Raw genomic sequence first — 18,234 nt, forward strand, 5'->3', positions numbered from 1 at the left:
CCAGCCCATTCAGAACACCTCCATGCCCCGCCCACCCACACCCAGGAGGCCCCGCCCAAATCAATGGCTGATGGGGCGCGGGCGGGCATGCGCACTTACATTTGGAGTGCTTGTCACACAGGGCGGCCGCACGCATGTCACAGAGGCGCAGGGAGCCCTTGCTGCTGCTGTAGACGAAGAGGTTGCAGTGATGCGGGTGGAACTCGGACGCGGTGATCACCTCCGTGAGGTCCTCCATGTTAGCTGGTTTGATGTCCACGATGTCTGGGCAGCCGGGTCAAGGAAGGGGTGGCAAAGGGAGGGTGTCCTCGCAGCTCTGCCTTCCCCTGCTCGGAGACCCTCGGGTAACCGAGACACCTCCCCTGGGCACATCCGCTTACCCCGAGTCTGAGCTGTCTCCCCATTACCGAGACTCCTGGACAAATAGCTGACCCCAGAGTCCCCAGGCTGCAGACCTGCCTGTCCAACACCCCTTGTGGGTGCCCACCCACTGTCCCCATAAGGCGGGACCTCTGCCTCCTTCCTGACTGGTACTCTCTCGCCAGCTGATGCCCATCAGCTGTCCAGCCCCCACACAGGGCAACCCGTGAGGCGTTTCCCCTCTGCCCCTCCTCTTCCAGTTGCCAACCCAGAAGGCCAGGAGCCTTTACTGAGTTCAGGACCATGGACACAATAGGTGGAGAACTGCAGTTCTCTCCCATCACTCTGTGCATTGTGTCTGATCTGAGTGGATGGGTTATGAGTTGGCTCCCCTCCACAGCTCCCAGACCCAGGCCCTTGAGCCCACAACATCAAGACTCTGCTCTGGGGAGGAGGTTCTCTGCCCTTCTGGATTTTTAGCTCTGACCTGCGTCTTCCATTCCCACTCACGTCACCATGAAGGATGAGCATAAGGCACCAGATGTGCCAGTAGAGGACTCCAGACTCGAATACTGGGAATGCTGGATGCAGCTCTGTCATCTCTGCAGGGCTGGGTGGTGTGGCGAGGAAGTAATTGTGTCTGCTGCCGTGACAAGGGGAAACCGAGCCTGGGGGTGGAGCAGACAGCCCCAAAGACAGAGTGGATGGAAAGAGAGATCTGCAGTGTCTTTAGAATCCTAGATCAGGATCCACCTGAAGCCTTGACCCCTGGATGGTTAAATATGTGAGCCAATAAATACATTCTCTGTTTTGTTGTTCAGTTGCTCAGTCGTGTCCAACTCTTTGCAACCCCTGGACTGCAGCATGCCAGGCTTCCCTGTCGTTCAGCATCTCCTGGAGCTTGCTCAAACTCATGTCCATTGAGTCAGTGATGCCATCCAACCATCTCTTCCTCTGTCGTCCCCTTCTCCTCCTGCCTTCAGTCTTTCCCAGCATCAGGGTCTTTTCCAGTCAGCTCTTCGCACCAGGTAGTCAAAGTATTGGAGCTTAAGTTTCAGCATGAGTCTTTCCAATGAATATTTAGGACTGATTTCCTTTAGGATTGACTGGTTGGGTTTCTTTGCAGTCCAAGGGACTCTCAAGAGTCGTCTCCAACACCACAGTTCAAAAGCATCAGTTCTTCTGCAGTCAGCCTTTTTATGGTCCAACTCTCACATTCATACATGACTACTGGAAAACCATAGCTTTGACTATACGGACCTTTGTCAGAAGTAATGTCTCTGCTTTTTAATATGCTGTCTAGGTTGGTCATAGCTCTGTTATTATAGGGCATACACAATGGCCTGCCTCAGGGAGCCCTGTGTGGCCCCCTCCGCCTGACTCTTGGGCTAGGATGCCTTTGTTTGGCTCACAGGGAGATAGCCTGGCCCTGCTTCCCTGTGAAGGGCTGTAAGGAAGTGAAACTAGCATTTTCTATTTAGGGCCAAGAATTTTGTTGCTTGGAAAGGAAGAATCCTTGGCTGATACTTCTGGAGCCCAGAGAGGGTAAACAACCAGTCCATGGTGACTCAGCAGTAAGTGGTGAGGCTGGATTCCTGTCCATCCCCCATTGCCTACGACAGCAAATTGGAACCCCTGGGTGTATCATCCAAGGCCTAGCATACCCAGGCCTCTTTCTATCTTTCCTGCTTCAGATCTATTAGTCACTGTGCCCCGAAGGCACTTTCCTCTCAGACAGTGAAACTCTTGGTCTCTGTTCTCCCCAGCCCTGTGGGAGCTCTGCAGCCCCTTCTGAAAAGCCCTCTGAAAAGCTGCCTCCTCCTTCTTCTTTACATGTGGGCTCTGGATTCAGAGAATTCCAACTCTGCCGCCTCCTGGCTGCGTGATCCTGGGTGAGTTTCTCAGCTCCTGATGCCTCAGTTTCCTCATCTGTAAAATGGGCTAACAGTTCTAACATCATAGATTTGCTGTGAAGATGAGAAGAGGCAAAGCCCTTGACAACTGCCTGACACATTGTCAGTTGCTCTTATTATTTTTATTATCTGGAAAATACCAACTGAAACTCTGAGATTCATCTGCTGTCAGCCCTGCCTCTTCCACCTGCCCCAGACTGCTTCCTCTCTGAGTAAGAAAGGTATTTTCTGACTTCTGTAAACAGAGTTTATAAAACATCAGAAAATATGGTTGAATCTGTTGCAATCAGAGGCACCAAGGAGGGTCTCTGTGCAAATGCTCAAATCTTGCCTGCTAGAAGCACACCATTAACCAGAAACTTAGAATCACATCAAAACAGAGGGAAAAAAGGAGGCATGCTGTCAGTGCCTGGATTGGTTTCCCAGGAAACTGTGGTTTCTGGTTCAATAAGAAGCAGAGGTTAAATCATGAAAAAGTGAGACTAAAGTTTCACAGAGAAAAAGAGCCAAGACATATAGGATGCGAATTCCATCAACCTGCAGCCCTGTCCTTACAGGTCTGAGCACCCACTGACGACTTTCCACCGGACTGTGCCTCCTCCCAACCGCTTTAATTCCCTACTGAACTTCAAGTGGTGTCTGGAGAAAAAGTGCTGTTGTTTACGAAATGTCACGCGCATCAGTACAGCACCCGTCAGATGTTCTGTAAACGGAGCAGATTCTCCCGCAGGACTGGGCACAGAAAGCCAGAGAGGGGCTGGGAGAAACAAATGCAGTCCTCAGGGCACGCAGGCTGCGTTGGAGTCCTGGTTGTGTCAGTTGTCAAGGGACACGGGTTTCACCGTGTTTCCCAGGGTTACACCCTCCTCGGGAATTGAGGATGCTTGCCTTGCACGTGGTCCTCTGAGCATCCCAGGGAGAGCTGTCCCCCCGCCCGAGGGGACTCAGGTCATCATGACTGTTGCTTTCATCAATGAATGGAGGACAGAAGTGACAAGTGACACATATCACTTCCAGGCCGAAGCTCCAAGAGCCAGCACGTGCTGTGCCGTGAGCCTCAGGTCACCTCCGGTGGGCTTGTAGCGTGAGGGGGCTGCTGTCATTTCTGAGACTTTCTGATTGTTACTTCAGGGTCACCTGACCCCCTTGATTGAATCAGCATCCAAATTCGCTCTCCTTTCCAGATGTCCTAGATGTTTTAGAACTGAGCTTGACAGAGAAGGAGCAGAGATATGATGTCTGAAGTCTCTGGCTCATGGAGAAAGTTTATGAACCACTTTCTAGCCTGCGAGGCTGTGGACGCTGGTGGCCAGAGGGAAGGCAGTGTAGTATGTTGAAGTCTCCTCTCCCAGGTTCCCAGATCCTGGCCCCAGACTCACACAGGGGCCAAGACCAAGCAAAGGAGTGTGGCCTTTCGCCTGATCACAGAGTCCCTGCTCCCTGCTTTCTGTTTCCCATGACCCACCTCTCTAACAGCCCTCTGACAGCCTCATGACAACCATGTTCAACTTTGGCCAGCCTCCTGAGGACACTCACTAGAACTTTGATCAAGGCCATGATGGCTTGAGTCCACAGGGCTTGATCGGGTCTGCAGGCTCTACAGTGAATATGCCTGAACCAGTGCTACCTAGAGCTGACTGAGGGGGAACCCACATGGACCGGGGCCCTGTGGGCTGAAGAGGTGGAGTCCCTGATGCCTGGGTCCCACCAACAGTCCTGAAGCACGGCTCTTACGACTCATGCGTCATTCTGGGAATCGCTTGTTGTTTCAAACAAAGGCCTGGATGCAGTGGGTGCCAGGGAAAGATGATGTGAAGCACAGGACCCATTTCCACATGATGCTGGTGGAGGAAGACAAGAACACGGTCACGGCCAACCTGTGCTTCTGAATCCTAGGGGCCACACCCACCCCCGCCACCTCGGACAGCACAGTGTCCTTCAGGACATGGCCATCCAGTTGGGTCCACCATCACCTGGTCTCAGGACGGCTTCTCCACCACCTCTGGCTCTGCTCGAGGACAAGGCTCTCCCTGTGGGTGTCCAGCTCCTTGCTGGCCATTGGGTGTGTGAGGGGTGAATGATTGAGTAGGTCTGTCCCTGCTAAATCTGTGTGGTCACATCACTGAGCAGGCACCTGGAGATGGACTCCTGACTAGGGAAGTAGGTGAGGAGAAGCCTCTGTGTGTATACTTAGTCACTCAGTCGTGTCCGACTCTGTGACCCCGTGGACTGTAGCCCACCAGGCTCCTCTGTCCATGGGATTCTCCAGGCAGGAATACTGGAGAGGTTTGCCATTTTCCTCCTCCAGGGGATCTTCCCAACCCAATCTCTTTTGTCTCCTGCACTGAACGTGGATCCTTTACCACTGTGCCACCTGGGAAGGCCTCTATAGCTCAGTAATTAACGTCCCAAACAGACACCCCAAACACTCCTTTGGGACTCCCACCCGAGTGGCCACATGCCTGTGGACTTTGAGACACCTGACCATACACGGTGGCCTTGACATTGGCAAGACCAGTGTTGGGTTGGAAGTTGGGGGTCTTGGACCAGGTGTCTGGGGTCTTGGCTCTCTCTAGAATGTTCAGTTCCATATGCAATAATCATTTCCATCCGTAAACCTTGTTTTCCCCTATTTGCAAAATGAGGGGTTGAGTATGACCCTGGAACACCATTTCTTTTTGAGGATTAACCCCCAAGGTGCTGCCCCCAGGCCCATTTTGGAATCAGCTGCAAGAATCCCAGGTGTAGGCAGAGCTTCTTCCATGGCAGGACTGACCTCTCTTGGGAAGATGTATAATTAGACTCATTTACGAGCCCCCTCCCCCTGGCAAAGCTGGATGAATTATTCATGTTCTGTTTTTCCATTTAATTGTACTCCAAGTGTCTGATGGCTTTTGTTTCACTTTCAATCACACTTTGGCAGCTAAGAATGATTTTTCCCTACAAGGGAAGTTTGTCAGACACAGGTAGGTGGAGAGAGGAGCAGGTCACGCAGAGAGGATAAGGGCAGAAGGTAGACTAGTTCTGGTCCCCACCCTTTGGCTGAGTGCAAGGTAATTTTCTCCAGTGCAGGAAGTTGAATGGTTCCCCTCCCCACCAATACATATCCATGTCCTAACCCCCAGAGATTGTGAATGTGAACTTATTTGGAAAAAGGGGTTTTGTACACATGATCAAGTTCAGGATCTCAAAATGCGGGGTGGGGGATCTTCCTAGATTACCTGGGTGGGCCCTAAATCTGATCACAAGTTCCTTATAAGAGGCACAGAAGGAGAAGCAGACACACCCAGAGGAGAAGGCCATCTCAGAGGCAGACGAAGGAGCAATGCCTGGGACTACAGGAGCTGGGAGAAGCATGGAAGGACACTCCCCAGGAGCCCTCAGAGGAACACAGCCCTGACAACACCTTAATTTTGCAAACTTCAGACCTCTGGAACTGTGAGCCAATAGATTTTTATTGTTTTGAACCAAATGGTATGTGAAAAGTTATACCATCTATAGGAAACTCAGACACCCAGGTTGCTTCCTGGAAGCTGGGAAATAAAGTCTTGGGCTTCATGCCGGGATCATAGACATCTTCCTCGACATCCATTCCAGACTGCTTCTTTCCCTGCAGGTCCCTATTGTAGCAGCTCCAGCCCTGAAATGCTGAGCCAGGAATCAGGGCAGCTTTGGAATCCCCTGCTGCACTCCTTCCTTAATCACCTCCAGCCTGCCTCCATGTCCTGGCTCCTCCATTTGGAGGTCCCTCTGTTCTGGCCCTCAGCCCAGGCTGCCTCTGCCTCAGGGGGGCTCCCTGCCCCTGATCAGCGCCCCAACCTCAGCCAGAGTACAGCAACAGAATTGAGCTCCAGAATCTACAATATGCAATATGCTGTGACTTGGGAGACAGAGGAATGGGGTGAGAACAACCTGACAACCTGGGGCTGAATCCAGGCTCTCTCTCCTTGCTAGCTGTGTGTGCAAGTTTCTAGACCTCTCTGTGCTTCAGTTTCCCCAAGTTCAAAATGACAATGGCATACCTTACCCCTGTCTTCTGTCCATGAGATTCCCCAGGCAAGGAGACTGGAGTGGGTTGCCATTTCCTTCTTCAGGGGATCTTCCCGACCTAGGGATTGACCCTTCTCCTGCATTGCAGGCAGATTCTTTATTGACTGAGCCACCAGGAAAACCATCACCACCACACCTTACCTCCTAGGGTAGTGTGTGTGCTTAGTCATTCAGTCATGTCCGACTCTCTGTGGTCCCATGGACTGTATAGTCTGCCAGGCTCCTCTGTGCATGGAATTTTCCAGGCGAGAATACTGGAGTGGGTTGCCATTTCCTACTCCAGGGGATCTTCCTGACTCAGGGATTGAACCCACGTCTCCTGCATTGGCAGGTGGATTCTTTACCACTGAGCCACCACGGAAGCCAATTATTCAGTTACAAGGTTTCTTATGATAAATCATTGTCTCTCCTTGTAAATCCTCAGTCCGCCTCCTATAATTAAGATGATGCATGTGATGACGTGCTGAGGACAGGGCCTCTTGTGGAGAAGGTGGTTTGTAAGTGAACTAGTAAGAAGGAACATGCCCTAACACTGCAGGCAAGTGTGGAACTGGCTGCTAGGGAGCCTGGATTCCACGCTCAAATCTGCCTTTAATCCATGTGGAGACTCCCTTGGGCCAGTCACACAGCTTCTCTGGACCAGTGTGGGCGGAGGCTCCAGGAACAGAAGAGGAAAGGCCCAGCCGTGGGAGTGTGGGCGGGTGGGCAGGAGGGGGCCTGGGAAGTTGGTACTGCTGCTAGCAGCTGCCTGGCTCCAGCCCCTTTTCCTTCGGTGCTTGTGTGAACAAGCACAAGTCAACCCTCCACACCACAGTCAGCAGACAATTTCTGTAAAGGGCCAGAAAGGAAATATTTTAGGCTCAGCAGGCCACAAGATCTCCTTCTGCTACCCAACTCTGCTTCTGTGATGCAAAACAGCCACAGATAATATGTAAATGAATGGGCATGGCAGTGTTCCCATCAAGCTTTATAAAATTCTTGAGCCCACCTCTCCTTGCTGGGCTACTCTTTGCTGACCCTGGGGTTTAGAAGAGGAGTTGCAATCTTGCTGTTGTAACAGAAGCCTCTCTTTACTGCCAGTCTGTAAAATGCCTGGAGGTCAGTAAAGCTCAGAAACAAGGGTTTATTCCATCCCAGAGTGAAGTCTGTGTTTCTTCTTGCCAAGGACACAGGAATGTAATTCAGCTGGGTCTTCTGCAGAGTCATCAAGTTTGAGGGGATTTTTATAGAAACGCCTTCATCTCCTGCTGCCAAGGGCATCTTCTGATGTCCTGAAACTCGCGGCTGGACACAGGCACCTGGCACCTTGGCCGATCATTGGTCTGAAGCCACACCACTGTGTGGGATCTCACTTGGAGGGTCCTGAAACATCGGAGAGAAGGTGGCTGCACTCCTGTGGCCCTCGCTTCTCTGAGCTGCAGCTCTCTCAACCTCGGTCTCCCTTCCCCGTCCCGGGATCACAGGCACAAGCTCTGTCACTCATTCCCCGGGCAGATCTCCACTCACCATAAAATGAGTCCAGCACGTGAAATGAATAAATGTCACGGGTTCGTTTCAGGGAGGAGCTCCAATGAGAAACAGGTATGGAAAGCACTCCACGGACACCCAGGAATCACACAAGTATCAACTAATGTCGTGACAGGCTTGAGTGGCTATGCTGTGACAAGTGACTCTGAAGATATAGCAAGTAACTAAGCCTGGAGACACTATCAGACACTTGGAGAGTTGGTGAGGGCAGCCCCCTGCAGGCCTGGCACCTGGGCATCCCTGCAGAAAGGGACCACCCACCCTCCAATCCCATGAGGGAGGAGAGGGAAGCAAGGGCAGGGAGGTGACTGGCCCAGGGCCAGAGGCAGAAGCAGAGCAAGGATGAACCTTGGCTTCCTAACGTCCAGCCTTCTTAACTGTTGCTCCCACTGTCCGCTCTGTTCCAGAGTGATTGTACCTCCACTTACCATGGAGTTCTGCCATGGGGCCAACACCCCCAAAGACCCTGCTGTTGGGGCTTGCTGGACTGGCTCCGTCCTGGGCAAGCTGGATGTTGAGAGTGGGCAAGGGCTCCATGATGAGAAGGATGCAGCTTTGGGCTCCACTGACTGAACACAGCAAAGCGTGGTTTATCCAGATGTCCTCATAGGAGCACGCTCTTAGGAAGGGGAGGCTGTTACCATGGTGACCAAGCAGGAGTAAGGATGGAGGCAGCTCTGCCAGAGGTCACACAACAAAAGACCTCCCACACACGCTCCCCAAGGACGCTGGTATGGAGGGGCCTGGAAGGCCTCCTGCATGTGGAGGCAGTTTCACTGGGGCATGGCCAGCAAAGCTGCTTTTTTTCAGCAAATTTTCTCCAAAAGATGACCTGGCTACAAGAATGAGGTATGGGCACTCCACTAACCGAGCAAGATTCTATAGGAGGTTTCTGGCGACCTGTGTCTCTTTATCAGTTTGCTTGGGTCGCCATAGTGAAATGGCACAATTGGGTGACTTAAACAATAGAAAATTATTCTGTCATGGTGTGGAGGCTGGAAGTCCAAGATTAAGGTGTTGGCAGGGTTGGTTCCTTCTGAGTCCTCTGTCCTGGGCTTGCAGATCTTCTCCCTGTGTCCTCATGTGATCATCCCCTCTGGGTATGTCTGTGTGCCAGGCTCCTCCTCTTATAAATACACCAGTCACACTGGATTGGGACCCACCCTAGTGACCTCATTTTACCTTAATCACCTCTTTAAAGACCCATTTCCAGATATAGTCATATCCTGAGGCACTGGGGGGTAGAGCTTCAATATACAGCTTTTTTTTTGTTTTGGCGGGGGAGACAAAATTCAGCCCATAACAGCCTCCTTCTCTTCTCTGCTCAGAATCTTATGAACTATGATGGAGCAATCTCACTCTAAGAAAATGCTGGGGCCACACACGTCCATTAAAGAGGAGCCATTCTGAGTAACTGCTCACTGCGCAAGCTCACTGAAACCCTGGAGTATATTCTCTTTGTGATGAGTAGTTTGCGCACCTCTACCACGGGCCAGCTTATATGATTCCCAAATGCTTAGGCAAGAAAGCTCTGACTTCTGAGTCAAAAAAACCAGGGCTGGACAGACCAGACCCCATTAAATAACAGCTGTGTGACCTCTGGAAAACTTCTCAGCCTCTCTGTGACCTGCTTGTTTGCAAAACTCTGTAGAATGAGTGATTACCATCTGCTTTGAACGGCTGTAGTGAAGAGTTTAAGGAGATGACATCTCCTTCATCAAGGAGATAAGGACCTAGCACATGGCTGGTACTTTGAGCAACAATTAAAGGTAGTTAAAATCAGTGGAGTTCTCTTCTTCTGAAACAGACATGAAATTAAGCGGGTTGCAAATGGTATAATGTTTGTTGCACCCTAGATGGACAGTGAGGGTTTGCACTGGATTACATGCCTGGGTTTGCATCCAACTCAGGGTTGGGAGGGGAAACCCACGGTGGGCACAGCTGGGATGCACACCTAGGTGGCTCCCTTCCATGGCATCGAGAAGGAACAAACTGGATCCTGTCTTGACCTTTCAGGGCTCCTAGCCCAGCAGTGAAATCAGATACTAGCCTCATGATGGATGCTTCAGGAGACACATAAAGGGCACCTGTGATGAGATTTGTAACAATGCCCTGAGCTGGTCTGGAGAGTCAGGGAAGGGTCCTCTGAGGCAAAGGCATTCAGTGGAGGCCAGAGTGTGAGTAGGAGTTATCCAGGCAGAGGGTCGGGCTGGCAGAAGTGTTCCAGGTGAGGGGGAAGTATAAGGGTGAGGAGTTGAGAGAGGGCAGGTTGCTTGAGCCCTAAGAGGGAGACAGAGTGGGTGGGTGGCAGGGTTCTAGCCTGGAGTCAAAGTGGAGGTTAATCAGGAGTGTGTTACACAAGTGCCATGGAGGCCTTTCAGGAAGGGACAGGAAGCACGATAGAGTTGTATGTCCCACCACCCAGAGGATATGTTAGAAACATCATACAGCTGCCAAAGCCCATGCATCTGGTCACCCATGTAATGAATTAATCCCCACTCTGTTTTGCAACAGTGTGAAAAGCACCTTAGGATCTAAAACGAGAGCCTGAAACTACTGCATGGATGGAAATGGAAAGGCAATCTGAGTGACCAGGGCCAGGAGGGGCCACAGGGAAGTGCACTAACTTCTCAGAACTCATCTCCACAGCTGCATAGTGGAATGACAGCACCACCTGCGTGAGCTGCCATGAGGATTAAGGGTAGCAAGTGCAGTGCGTTCAGCTCAGTGCCTGCAAGAAAAATGTGCAATAACATGGCTGTCATGGGGACTGTTAATATCATGACCGAGAAGCAGTGTGGCATGATGGTGACGTGCACAGTTCTGTGTTTAGATGCCCCAAGTCTGAATCCCACCCACTTGCCAGCTCGGTGACTCTGGGTAGATTGCCTAACTTTTCTGTGGCTTAGTTGTTCTTGTTCAGTGGCTAAGTCATGTCTGACTCTGCAACCCCATGGACTGTAGCCCACCAGGCTCCTCTGTCCATGGCAATTACCTCCCCTATAAAGGGGGGATGTTAATCATGCCTACTCCACAGTGATGTGGGAGAATTAAGTAGGTGAATATGTGCACAGTGATTGAGCACTGCCTGGCACAGAGTAAGTCCTCAGTAAGAGGTGAAGGTGGTGTGCGGGGTGGTGAGGGTGATGATGGGAGGCAGCACTGGCTCCTATGGAGTCAGCACCATGGACAGCGTGCACGCGCCATCCCCTGGAGTGGAAACTGACAAACCTGAGCCCCCAGAGCAGTGGTGCTGATAACAGTTTAACAGTGTGTTTTCTGGGTGGAAAGCCAACCTGGGGGATTCAGACTTGGGGCATTTCTGTGTGGACACACCCCACTTTCCTTTTCTGTGGCAGGGGGAGAAGAGGCAGCCTGTAAGGTTCTTAACAGTGGTCATGGGCCTATGTGGATCCTGCCTACAGCACATCAGGCTCTATATTCACCAGCCATTCTGCTATCACAGCCCCCAGCACAGGAGGCACACCCTATCAAATGGAAAAGAAAAGCGAGGCTCAGAAAGCCTGAGTGACAGGCAGTGTCACTGGGCAAGGGAGTGTCGAAGGCAGGGTTGAACCCCAGGCTTTAGGGTTTCAGCATGGGGAAGAGCCTTGGTCAGTCTCCTCTCTGGCTCTCTGTGCGGAGAACAAGCCCAGCCCACAGGTGGCTGGGTGCTGACTAAGAATTTGGATTTGCTTCACCATCCAGCCGAGCTTCAGCACCTGCTCCATACATGAGAATTAGAAATTTGTTCCAGGCTGTGGCTTGGTGTGGTGCCAGCTTCCACCATGAGAGATCGCTCAGGGGAGAGAAAAATCAATTGAACCATCTATACAAGTCTCTGGGTGCTAAAAATAAAGCTGGGGTCCACAGGCCTGCGCAATCTGTTACCTCTAAGATTTTCAGACTCAAGAAAAATCACCCAGCACTGCCTCAGAGCCTCAAAATGTTGGTATTAAAGGACATGAGAGGTTGATTAAACAGATGTGGTGATGGCACTGGGGAAATGGGGCTTCAACTATTCCAGAAGATGCAGGGATTTTATGAAAAGCAGCCTTAAGTATTTGAGGAGCCTAAGGAGTGGTCTAAGGGGGCTTTAATGCCAGCCAACTGCCAGACCCCTTTATGCGAATGATCCCTTTATTCCTTACAAATATCCACATGATAAGAAAATTGGCCCATTTTGCAATAACTGAAATTGAATCTGAGCCCAATTCTGCCAGACCCCAGAGCCCAGCTGCTTCTCTTTAGTGTCTGGGGTCCCAGAGCCCTCATGCTGGACCCCAGACTTACAAGGAGGCATCTACATCCGAAGACCTGTGAACTGTGGAAACTGGGAACTTCCTCCAAAATCACCACCTGCAACCATTCATAAGCCCCTACCATGTGCCAGGCCCTCCATTATGTGTGGGGACACAGAGAGGCCTCAGCCCGGGTTCCTCATCACAGCGGTTTCATCAGAAAACTGACGAGATGTTCCTACTAACAGATGACAAAATCCCAGTGTGACCCGGGAGTGTGGGCCCAGAGGGGCTCGGAGCAGCCTGAGAGGGGCCCAGAGTGGACAGAGGAGAAGTGACCGGGCAAAGGGGGCTGTGAGTGATGCTTGTGGGCAAACAGGAGCCAACCAGGTGGACTGGAAGGAGAAAGGATGATCCAGGGAAGGCTGAGCACTGCCCTCATCCACCAGCATGAGGGGAAACCCAATGACCCAGGTGTGGGGAAGCCTGATACACGAGACCAGGGGAGGTGAGTGAGGGGTGGAGGGCGGGTGAGGGTAACCAAGAGCTGCAGCGCACTGTGGAGGGATTTGGACATTCTCCAGAAGCTGATGGCTTTACCACGAGATGGCTTTGCCACTGAGAGCTTTACCAAGAGGACTGATGTGGTCAGACCAGAGGTGGTGATGAACCATTCTCCCAGCTTCTGTGGAGGGCTGACTGCTGAGCAAAGCAGGCAAGGTGGAATTCAAGCAACGGTCCAGGAAGGAAGGGTGCAGCCTGAGCTGAGCCTTGGCCAGGGTGAGGAGGGCAGGATTCCAGAGCCATCGGGGGAGGATGGAAAGGGCTTGGAGTTTCTTTCCATGTTGTGGGTGAAAGAGGGCAAGGAGGCTGGGGCCTTGCTGACAGACGAAGGCACAGCACCTGTTTGTGCCTGGCACACGGTGGAGGCTCAGGAAGTACCAGTCTCCCCTCCTCTGTTCAGAGCAGCCAATTCTAGAATTATAAGAGGAAAGGTCCTCTGAATCCACTCTATCACTATTCTTACTGGTCAAAATAATGCCCACTTTTTCTTCTTTATTAAAAAGATTTCCTTTTCTCTTAAAACCTTTGATGAAAATCAATTCTACCCAAGTAGAAAGTGTTACGACCCAGACTCCCAGTGCAGGAGACATGAGATGTGGGTTCGATCTCAAGGTCAGGAAGATGCCCTGGAGGAGGAAATAGCAACCCCCTCCAGTATTCTGGCTTGGAGAATCCCATGGACAGAGGAGCCTGGCAGGGTATAGTCCATGGGGTCACAAACAGTCAGATGTGACTGAAGTGCCTTAGCACGTGTGCACAGAAAGTGTTATTGTTTGGACACAAGGAGATGGAAACACAGCAGAAAGCTCCCAGGGGCCTGGGGGACTGAACAGCAGCACCAGAGCAAATCAAGACACTGAAGAGTAAGAGTTAAAGGAATGTGAGCCCCCAGGTCCCGAGTCCACCAGGAAGTACTCGCTCAAAAGGTATTTCAAAATTCAGAGCAATTCCCCAGCTCAGCGTGGAGTCACATCAGCTTTTCTGGCCTCCTCCTAGGTTGGAAATGAAACGCCTTTTCTAATTACCCAGCTACTATCAGACTCGTCATCACACCTACAAGCCACAGTTCTGACACCTTTCTTGCCAGGGGGAGGCTGGACGCCATGGGACGGTGCCAGGCCTCTCTGCTCTGGGTCCCTGTGTCTTGTCACTCTGGTAGCGAAGCAGCAGCAGGCCATAGGGAGTGCCTCATGCAACCCGGGTCCCTGATGAGCTGATCTAATCAAGGGACGTCTCCACAGCCACCACATGCCCTGGAGATTCCACTCAGCCCCTTCTGTCTGCCTAATTGGTATTTAGGTCCTACAGACAAGGGTTGCTGTGAGCCCGGCCCTGGCATCACCAGCATGCTATAATGCTCATACTCCCCTACGGGCCAAAACACTTGTGTATTTGGATCAACTAACAATTCATTTCCACAAAATTAGGGTCTATACACAGGTCTAACAGAGTCACATAGCAGGATCTTCAGTCAAGGAAGCCTCTCTGGGTGCCCATGGGGACTCCCCAATCTACTGATGCTCCAGCCCTCACTTCCTCTGCTGGCTGAGATTCTGGGACCAGTCACTATTTTTACTCCCTTGCATATACCATCAGCCCCATGTCTGCATCCTCATTTTGCAAACTCACCACCCTGGCTCCCTCTCCATCCCCTGGGCATCTGCAGACATGAAAGAAAATGGGGCTGGAGAAAAACTCACACGGCTATGCTCTCTGGTCCCTCTCATTCCTCATAGCACTTATCACCTGCTCATGTACTGGATATTTGCTTGTTTATTGTATTAATGGTTTATCAACATTAAATTATATGTCCATTCCAAGAGGACATGGATCTTTATCTCTCTAATTTAAGCAATGGGAACAGAGCCTAGCCTGTACCTTTATTTTGGGGGGCTCCAAAATCACAGCAGATGGCGACTGCAGCCAGGAAATTAAAAGACCCTTGCTTCTTGGAAGAAAAGCTATGACAAACCTAGACAGCATATTAAAAAGCAGAGACATCACTTTGCCAACAACGGTCCGTCTAGTCAAAGCTATGGTTTTTCCAGTAGTCATGTATGGATGTTGGACCATAAAGAAGGCTGAGTGCTGAAGAATTGATGCTTTCAAACTGTGGTGCTGGAGAAGACTCTTGAGAGTCCTCTGGACTGTAAGGAGATCAAACCATCAATCCGAAAGGAAATCAACCCTGAATATTCACTGGAAGGACTGATGCTGAAGCTAAAGTTCCAATACTTTGACCACCTGATGGGAAGAGCCAACTCATTGGAAAAGACCCTGGTGCTTGGAAAGATTGAGGGCAAGAGGAGACGGGGACAAAAGAGGATGACATGGTTGGATGGCATTACTGACTCAGTGGACATAAATTTGAGCAAACTCCAGGAGCTGGTGAAGGACAGGGAAGCCTGGTGTGCTGCAGATTCATGGCGTCGCAAAGAGCCAGACACGACTGAGCGGCTGAACAACAACAACACAGGGCCTAGCACACAGTAGGGGCTCAATAAGTATACTAGTGAATGGCATGCTCTCCACTGAGTGGATATGGCACACGAAGCTGACAGTAATGACTGGCAGATTTGCCTGCAGTCCTGGGATGGATCAGTCCTCTTTTCTTAATAACAACTAACCTGTTCCAATGTCCTGTGGCCACCGTGATCTAAAAGACAGTTCTGATACAGGCCCATATCTACAAATATCATTTTAACTATCCATCTATCTCACGGCTTCCTGCCCATGGCCGCACTCTACCCTACCCAGGTCCGTGTCTCCCTGGTCTACTCAGTTACCTGGATTCCAGAATTGTCTGCTAGAATCCAGTCCATCCACAACATACATCCACAGCCTGAGGGACCCCTCTGCAAGCTGACCAGTACTAATGCCCTGCTTGAAGTGAAAAGTGATGTGAAAGTCAGTCACTCAGTTGTGTCTGACTCTTTGCAACCCCATGGACTGTAGCCCACCAGGTCCTCTATCCATGGGATTTCCCAGGCAAGAATACTGCAGTGGGTTGCCATTCCCTTCTGCAGGGGATCTTTCTGACCCAGGGATCAAACCCAAGTCTCCTGCATTGCAGGTGGATTCTTTACCATCTGAGCCACCAGGGAAGCCCATTCCTCTCCTTAGGGTACATCAGTAGCTTCTTATCACCTGACAGCAGTTAGGAGGTAGACAGTTTTCAGAACACAGATCCAGATACCAAGCAAGGCTTTCAATTACTTTCCAGTCTTTTTACTGAATGAGGGAGAAGGTATCTATTTGTGCAATCATATCTCTAACACCTGAATCCCTTCTTCATCCCCAGGTCCGACAGAAAGAACCAGCCTCGTCTAACACACATTTATAAAGTCTGCACATGTGACTATTTAACTCAAAGTGAGAAGGCAATGGCACCCCACTCCAGTACTCTTGCCTGGAAAATCCCATGGACAGAGGAGCCTGGTAGGCTGCAGTCCATGGGGTTGTGAAGGATTGGACACAACTGAAGTGATTTAGCAGCAGCAGCAGCATGAATTCTTTCAAACTAAATTAAATGAGAAATTCTGCTCCTCAGTCACCCTAGCCACGTTTTAGGTACTCCACAGGCACACGTGACTTGCAGCTACCATCCTACAAATGCAAATAGAGAACTTTTCCGTCATCACGGAAAGATCTACCAGACAGGGTGGAGGATGGATTTTATTCCCCTTGTTTTGTTTTCATGGCATTTATCTCTATGACTCCCTCCTACTTATGTGTGTTGATACATTTTATTTCCATTTGTGGTAGTAAAATTAATGTTCCTTTCCAAATGCACTGATTTAGGTAAAATTAAAGCCACTTAATTTAAAGAAAATTAATAAAAATTAGAAAAATTAGAAAAGAAAATGAAATAATGCACCGTGTACAGACAGAGTCATAGTTGCAAAAGGGGTTTGCGAATGACCAATGTTTGGAGACCGGTGGTCCCCAGGAGGATGTCCCCTACTCACACCGTCAACCAGGCCTGCTGCAGCTGTCCTGACCCCCCACTTTTCTGTTTCATCATGTGCACCCACAACCCCTCACCCACCCTGGAACCCTCAGCAGCCTCCTCAAGCCACTGGAAGCATCCTAACCCTGCCCACTCCTCAGTCCTCCCTGGTAGCCCAGGAAGAGAGTGCAGACCTGAGTTACAAGCAAGGCTTGCATCTCTGATACCACCCAGGTCAGCGTTGTGTCCCTCCAGAGGTGCCCTTGAGGAAGAAACTGAGTTTCTTTCATTCGCCCTTGTGTCCCTGGACCTCAGCATGGGGCCTGGGACAGAAGAGGAATTGATGGTTAAATGAATGAAATGAAACATAACCCCTTACACAGCTGCAGGGCTTTGTAATTTTTAAAGAGCCTTGGCATTCACGGTCCTTACAACAGCGCAGGAAGATGGATCGGGCAGAGGTTACCGTCCCCACCCTAGTCCTAGGATAAGGAAATCCGGGCTCTAGGAGGTGGGAGTCACTGTCCCAACACCACAGCCCGAGGGCACGGCAAAGAGCACTGGGCCAGGCCAAGGGACTCTGTCCCTGCTGGGGGATGGGCGGGGGGTGTCTTTCTGAGCATGCATTTCTTCATGTATAAAATAGGCTATGATATCACTGCCACTGCTTTGCAGCTTTTATGTCCACCATGAACACCAAGTGAGGCTGTGAATGACAAGCCACTTTGTAAACTGTAGAGTGCTGCGCAGAGAGCTGAGGATGGCCAGCTGCAGTCCTGAGAGTCCCACACCTGCCCCATTCGCGGACCTGGAGCTCCTGTGTGGCACCTCACCTTTTTCTGCTGGGAAGCAGGTCAGGCATGGCAGTGGCCTTCTGTCCAAGCCACCTATCTCAGGGGCCCCCAGTTCCTGGAACAGTGCCTGTTTTTCCTCAGGAGACCACCCCTTCCCACATTCAGACACGGTCCTGGGGTGGAGCTGACCCCTCCAGCACCAGGGAGGGGCCTGGCCAAGCAGAGCATTGCACCCCCAACAGTAATGGGTTCAGGGGTGTCCCTGAGGCCCAATCAGAGCCTGTGGGGTGCCAGCTGGGAGCTTGGTGAGACAGTTCAGGGACAGCCAGTCTCTTTTCTCCTGGACTTTATTCTGAGCATGCAAGGCCTGATCTGCTGGTGGTTCAGCTCACCACCACTGTGGAGGTCTACCCAGGTCTCCATCTCCTTCTCGGTCCCCTGTGAGTCCCCCAGATGATGGGGGTCACCCCTGGAGGAGGTGAAGGGTCAAAGGTAACCCTCAGCAGCCTCAGTTTTAAAGTAATAAACTCATCATGATTCCAAACCTGGGCCTCACTCACATTGTGAGCCAGGAGGCACCCCCCTGAAGAGGCGGAACAACGCGGCAGCCCCCCGAGCCAGCCCCTTACAACAGGCCAACTGATGCCTGACCCTGGTGCACCCAGCCCATGGAGTCGGCGGCGGGGCCGCGGCAGGAAAGGATACTGAAGCTCCGGTCGGTGATGGCCAGGTGCCAGAGGTTGATGCGCAGGTCGTCCGCGGACATGTACGTCTCGCAGTCGCTGTTGACGGAGATGGAGTTGATGTGGTAGGTGTGGCCGTTGGCGAAGACCCTC

The 18,234-nt window shown here is 51.2% G+C and overlaps 1 protein-coding gene across 1 annotated transcript in view; it reads right to left on the reverse strand.

Annotated features, from left to right (window-relative positions):
* The window catches only part of PPP2R2C (protein phosphatase 2, regulatory subunit B, gamma), a 63,537-nt gene that overhangs the window by 32,586 nt on the left and 12,717 nt on the right, over positions 1–18,234 (reverse strand). Inside the window, exons 7-8 of the mRNA XM_010847800.1 lie at positions 18,104–18,231; positions 100–264 (exon numbers count right to left, since the gene is read on the reverse strand). Coding sequence (XP_010846102.1) covers positions 100–264; positions 18,104–18,231 — 293 coding nt within the window. The remainder of the gene's footprint in view (positions 1–99; positions 265–18,103; positions 18,232–18,234) is intronic.

The sequence above is a fragment of the Bison bison genome, unplaced genomic scaffold (genome assembly GCF_000754665.1).
Source record: "Bison bison bison isolate TAMUID 2011002044 unplaced genomic scaffold, Bison_UMD1.0 scf7180017864255, whole genome shotgun sequence".
Taxonomy (NCBI): Eukaryota; Metazoa; Chordata; class Mammalia; order Artiodactyla; family Bovidae; genus Bison; species Bison bison.